Here is a 6,915-nt window from a genome sequence, read left to right as displayed (position 1 = left end):
ACAATCTAATTTTATTTATGTAAGTTGCTATTATGTACACCAATATTTGCTGATTGCGTGAATAAATATCAACATGTAAAAATTGTATGCTTTTTACTTCCTTAGATTGCAGTTTGCAAAAAACAATGTATCTTTCTGGAAAAGAAAGTTTTTGACTTTCTACAACTCCATCTTGATTTTTTTAAAAAGTGGGAATCTTCCAAAGAAAGGAAGGAAGCAATCAATTTTGAAAGAAGTAACTCTATACATAGATGTGTAGATCATGCAAAGAAGTAACTTTCAGACACAAACTGGAAGAAAAAGCCCTCCTAAACATTGAATTACACGAAAGAAAAAATGATTTCGAAACAAATACTTCTATATTAGAATACAAACTGAGTAAAGAAAGGTGTTTTTTGTATAATTCAGTGTTCATATAGAATTATTTGTTTTGAAAGAATTTTTTCTTTCGTGTAATTCAATGTTTATATGAAAGTAGCTGTTTCAGGAGGGCTTTTTCTTCCAGTTTGTGTCTGAAAGTTACTTCTTTGCCTGATCTACGCATCTATGTATAGAGTTACTTTTTTCAAAATTTATTGCTTCCTTCCTTTCTTTGGAAGATTCCCACATTGTTTTGTATCAAGATGGAGAGGAAGCCAAAACCTTTCTTTCCCAAAAATTAATCACTCCTAATACTTATGTTATGAGTACCAGGGTGACCGAGCTTTGCTCGGTATTAATATTATTACTACTCGCCAATAGATGGAAGGATGTTTATTTTTGTTTCGCAGATTTCTCTATGACCATAAGTATGAAAACCAAGTATTTCACTTGATATCCTTAAAAAATACCCCTTTCCTGCGATACGCCCATGTGATTTGGAAACGTCATGAAACTTCATTGCGCATGCCCTGAGGGCTTACTGAAATTTCGTAAATGGATGAAGTTTTGCTATATGGGATTAGCAGTCTAGGTTAAGATTATGTTGATGATTCCTGCCAACATCGCCTGCCACTTTTTCCACTAACCATACTACTGTAAGCGAAAAATGGTGGAAGGTGGGTCCAAGATAGCTGCAGGCAGCTGACTAGTGGCAGTTGACAAGTGACATCACAAGTCACTCTCAAGTAGGCTATTTCCTACTGCGTATCCCTACCATCTCCTTTCTGCAGTTTTTCAATATTTCAAGTTCCCTCCCGTTCATTCTCTACCACAACCCTATCGGCTTTTATTTTGTTCTTGTTTATTTTATAAAATGAATTAATTCACAATTGGCGCCCTGAAAAAATTATTTTAGTTGTTTGACCTTGTAAATCCGAGTTGACTATTTATCCAAGGTGAACAGAAAAGTTATTATTAGATACACAATTGCGAAGTTTGCTACACCATCCTGATATAGTTCACAAATAGCTATACTGACAAGAACATTGAATTTTTTTCATGTTGTTGCATTTGCTTTTTCTTTCTTTTCCAGATGCTCATTCCCATTACATTTTCTGTAACAAGTGATTTTCTTTTATTTTTGACACTTTGACATCAACTTCTGTTGTTCAAGTTTTAATAATTGCGCTCGTGCCCGGTAGAAAAAATATTACCACCACTTTGCGCATGCGCTACGCTCTCCTCTGAACTAAGCGCAAGCGCATAATTCAAAATATCACTTATATGATGACTATAGTATCAGCATGGACACTTGGCCATGCCGCCTTTGATGTGGAAAAGTATGTAGACGCCATTTTGGGAAATGACGCGAAATGGTTCGCACTCAACTTTTTTATATCTAAAATGCTCATATAATTTTGATATACTTTACGGAATGGACCCAAATTCAATTGATATAATAATTTTTGTGCAGACATTCTATCTGGTTACATGATTTTTTAAAAAAATGTCAAAACAGCCGAATTATTTCTAAAATCACTAGTAGGAATACAACGTTTCAATAAACTGGAATATGAAGGAGAAATTGTCCAGCAATCAACTTTTTGATATAAACTTATTGCATTTTAGAATGAAATCTTTTTCAACAAAAATGTATTTTTTTATATGTACATAGGTAAGTTCTATCCAAACATCAACTTACTTTTATTACTCCAATCTTTTTATTCTTTTTTAGTAATACGTTCACAGAACGTTCTTTACCCTCCTGAAATGTCAATATCATGTAGGTGACCCACACTTAGTCCTTATTCTAGGTTTTCAGGGTAGCTGCTGGTGATTATTATATAAGGAAAATACTAGAAATACAAATTGTTCATTTTAAAACATTCATTCATGTCTCCAAATTATTATTTTATTCTTTTTCCTTTTTTTGGCAATATTTTTCTGAGATATGAAATTCCTATTTACATATTTCAATGTATAAAATAATCTCACTGTACTATATATATAACCTCAAAAGTTGAGATATTGGAAAATTTTCACATGGATGGTTATAATTAAATCGTTCAAACAATGATAGAAATCCTGCAATGACATTTGTTCCTACAATAAGTTTCTCAAACTTGCTTTGGAAGTTTACTTCCAAGGAGGAAATAAAATAAACAAATTCATTTTGGGCATCCTCAAGTTACCGAATGTGTCAAGAGTTCTGTTTTGAAATGCTCTGAAATAAGAGTACAGAGATTCATCATTTAATTCACAATTTATCCTAACAAGAGCAAAGCCAAAAGTAGAATGAGAAAGTCTGTCACTTCCCAAAATGGCGGACTCATCAACGCGACGGATATGCGCGAACTTCTCCCGCCAAGCGAAGTGACATTGCTGATTGTTACTATGCTGTGCTGTGATATAGTTATAGTGCACGCCAACCTAGAAAAGTACAGTATTTTAGTCAGCTCTCAACTCTAGAAAATCTTAACACAGGTGAAAGTGGTGAATAGTGTGAAATTTTGTGTGTGGAAGTTAGGTTGAGTCCTGGAATAACATTAATAATTGAAAAACATCAATTGAAAATGACTACTGTCACATCTCTTCCTCATTCTCTTTCTGAAAGCACCAGGGAATTGATTCCAAAATCCAAAGTTTTGGTGGTAGGAGCTGGAGGAATCGGATGTGAAGTTCTGAAAAACCTAGCTCTGTCAGGATTCGAAGATATTGAAATTGTAAGACTTATCTTCAATGAATAATTTATCAAATGATTTAAAATATTAATGTATCTTTTGAGCTTAATTAACCTTTCAGTAGTCGCATCCAGTTATACTCCTTTGTACTTTAGTGTCTACAACTCTAAAGCCTCAATAAGTTTTTGAGATCAGGATGACTTAGTGTTCATATTTTTCAATCAACAGAGAATTTATATAAGAAATATTTCTGAATGTTTTTCGGTATCCCAAAAAGAAGAATCTGAGGCTTTCTTCAGAAAAGTTGACAAGGTATGATGAAGAAGCCCTATATTATGAACTCTTTGTTTAAAATTCTGATCAATACGATGTGGACATGGAAAATATGAATTCGAAAAAACTATTTCTGATAGGAAAGTGATTTGTCTGATAGGAAATGTACATATTGAGATTGGAAGAATACAAAAACATAAATATTCAAAATATTACTTTAGGGTATAAGTTATCCAATTATTCATATAATCGTAAACTGAGTATTTCAATAATGAATATTCCTTTGAATATTACAGAAACATGAAGAACTGCTAAATAGCTAATCTGAATACTTCCAATATTCTGACAGGGAGTGAGGTTGTTCTTGACAAAAACTCAAAATAGTTTTTACTAGAATATATAATAAAACTTAATTTGAGAAGGAAATATTTTTGACTTTCTATTTCTCCATTATTATACAGTGCCTTCATTTCAAAACTTCCCACCCCTAGCACCCCCACTTAATAATTTTAAATGGCACTTTCTATCTTGTAACGCATCATTTTAAAGATCATAAAAATCCTCACTCAACTCCGTTCAGAAAACTGAAATTGGTTGATCCGTTCTCGTAAAATAGGGCAAAAAGAAAATTAATTAAAATAAAAAATAAAATAATAGCTATTGCAATTAAATAAATGTACCTTACTTTATTAGGTGTTCAAAATGTTCACCGTTGGTAGCTAAGCAAAAGTACAATCTATTCTCGAATTCCTGTCGGACTTTTGTAAATGTTTCGTTATTAATTTGTCTGCATGTGTCAGTAATCTTGTGTCTTAGATCCTAAATGTCCTGTGGGGGAGTTTTGTATACCAATGTCTTCAAATAACCCCAGAGAAAGAAATCCAATGGCGTTAAATCCGGAGATCTCGCCGGCCAATCCAGAGCGCCTCTTCTGCCAATCCATTTGTCAGGATACCATTGATTGAGCCACTGTCGGACATGCAATGCGTAGTGTGGCAGTGCGCCGTCCTATTGAAAATGTAAATTTTGTTTATCCAAGAGCGGGTAGTCTTCTTGGATGACTTGGCGTTCTAAGGACTGTGATATAATAATAATAATGATAATAATATCATTTATTGCCCAACAGGTAACACCTAATTACAGGACATACTTAAATACATCAGTACTGATAATAGATAAAATAAATTAACAAATCATGTTCATTCTTGACATGCTGTATGAATATAACATAACAATGATATATAACATCGAATAGAAAACAAAAGAAAGAAAACTGAAACAAAAGAAAAAACTGATAGTATAACTATTCATTGCGCTACTTGGTAAGAATGATTATAATAACTGATTCTCTCACAACACAAAAAATAAAAAACAGTTTTGATGTCACTTTAAGATTTCCATTGCAACTTTTTTTATATGATTCGCCGAGCAAGTATTAATATCGCAAAAGCTGCATATCGAGTTGTAGTTTTCACACATATATTTAATTGGAGAATGCGGTATTATGTTTGTTCGTGCTGCAGAGCAGTAAAATGAGTGGATCGATTACATTTTCCAATACGTTTAAATACAATTGACCAGTTACATTTACTTCAATAAAAATAGTGCCAATTATTTCGTTTCCCAGAATTCCAGCCCAGACGTTTATTTTTTGTGGATATTGCGTATGATCCTCTCGAAACAAGTGTGGATTTTCATTATCCTAGTATCTACAGTTAGGCTTATTTACAAAGCCATTGAGAAAAAAAGTTGATTCATCACTGAAGAAAATATTTTTTATAAAATTCGGGTCATTTTGAATTCTCGCAGTCATTATTTTACAAAATTCAATTCTCCTATCACAGTCATCCTGACTGAGTTGCTGAAGAATATTCATTTTGTTATGAAAGAACTTGTTTAATTTTAAAACTTTGTGTATAGAACCAACTGAAATATTTACTAACTTAGCGACTTTCAAAATTGAAGTAGTAGGCTCAACGGCGAATTGGCTTAAAATCTCAATCTGTGCGGCTTCCGTAAGAACTCTCGGCTGCTTTACTGCTTTGTTGCACACAGAACCGGTCTCTTCAAATTTTTGAACAAGGTCTAGAACATATCGGTGACTCACATTTTGGCCTGCATGCCTTTTATTAAAAACCCGGGCTGTCCTACGAGCACACCTATCTTCAGCACCATAAATGAAAATAATTTCTGTTCTTTCTTGTAAAGTGTACACCATTATGATTTGTATTACTGTCAGTGCAACTGACACCACTTGAAAAACAGTTTAAAATAGGAATAACTAATTCTGATAAATGTTTTCACCATTTAATTGTAACTGACGTCAAGAAGCAAAAGTGTGCCCTTATCTCACTTTCAGGTAAAGCAAAAAACTCTGAATAAAAAAGAGACATAAACAAACCGTTATTGAGTCAGTGGTACAGTGGTAGCGGTTCCATAAATTTTTGCATTTTGTTATAATTCATTTTCTGTTTGCCCTATTTTACGAGAACGGATCAACCAATTTCTGTTTTCTAAAAGCGGTTGAGTGAGGATTTTCAAGAGGATGTGTTGCAAGATAGGGGGTGCCATTTAAAATTATTAAGTGGGCGTAGCTAGGGGTAAGGGGGTTAAACCTAAAATACCACTGGCACTGGTTTTGAACTTCCCCTTCGATATCTAAATTGACGTGTTTTTTGCCTACGGTAAATTCTCCCTGCTAAACGAAGTACTAGGGGTGGGAAGTTTTGAAATGAAGGCACTGTATGACATTCATTTATATATGACCCAGCATTGACAAAAAATGATAGTCAAATAGAGGTATTGAAATTGCAAAAATTCAGTGTTTGCTCCTCTTACTGCTACATTAAAGTGTAGCAATTTATAAAATTTATAAAAATTGAAAAATTATGTATAAAGAGGGTGTTTGAATGTTGAATACAAAATATAACAACTTTAGTATGCATATATAGACAAACCGTCTGTTATTTCAACTTATTTTCAAATTTACTAAATGGTCCCTTATCACTCATCTGTAGGAGTAATGAATATATATATTCATAGGTAGGAACTTCAATATTGATTTCACTGCCAGCTGTTTGAAGCAACAGTTCAACAAGCAGCAAGTAGTTCAACATCAATTAGCATCCTTTGATCTAAAAAGTACCATATCTGTCCCAACTACAGTAACTCCTATTTCTAAAACATGCTGAGATAATTTCTTTATAAATGTTGGAGCTGAATATAATGTAACAGTTGTAAGTCACATATCTGATCATTATGCACAGATTAATAATACTTATTCCATTCACTAAAACTCTTCTAAACTGCCCAGATGCACTTCACTGCTTCATCAGTAGTAATAAATAGTGGTGAGTGGTAAATCTCAAGTCCTTCCTACATAAAGTTTTGGGTATGTTTCGTGTGTTAGTTTGTAGACACATAATCGGTTGTCCTTCTTTATGTATGACTTGTTCTTTATACCGGGTGTCAACGAATCTATTAGACAAGTCATAACTTCTAGACTATTAGGTGTATCAAAACGAGATTTGGTACAGATAAATGGTATGTGGAGAGGAGAGTTTTCACATATTTTTCACTTTCCGGTCACTTCCGGTTTCAG

The 6,915-nt window shown here is 33.4% G+C and overlaps 1 protein-coding gene across 2 annotated transcripts in view; it reads left to right on the top strand.

Annotated features, from left to right (window-relative positions):
- Nucleotides 1-2,732: 2,732 nt before the first annotated feature.
- The window catches only part of Uba2 (Ubiquitin-like activating enzyme 2), a 142,515-nt gene continuing 138,332 nt past the window's right edge, over nt 2,733-6,915 (top strand). Inside the window, exon 1 of one of the 2 annotated variants that reach the window (XM_074170792.1) lies at nt 2,733-3,083. In XM_074170792.1, coding sequence (XP_074026893.1) covers nt 2,934-3,083 — 150 coding nt within the window. In that variant the 5' untranslated portion in view covers nt 2,733-2,933. The remainder of the gene's footprint in view (nt 3,084-6,915) is intronic. The other variant, XM_074170787.1, reaches the window with a different exon arrangement.

Source organism: Leptinotarsa decemlineata, unplaced genomic scaffold (assembly GCF_025532065.1).
Source record: "Leptinotarsa decemlineata unplaced genomic scaffold, Ldec_3_MD MMD2_P_RNA_scaffold_11, whole genome shotgun sequence".
Classification (NCBI taxonomy): Eukaryota; Metazoa; Arthropoda; class Insecta; order Coleoptera; family Chrysomelidae; genus Leptinotarsa; species Leptinotarsa decemlineata.
This window is presented reverse-complemented; position numbering and strand designations above follow the sequence as displayed.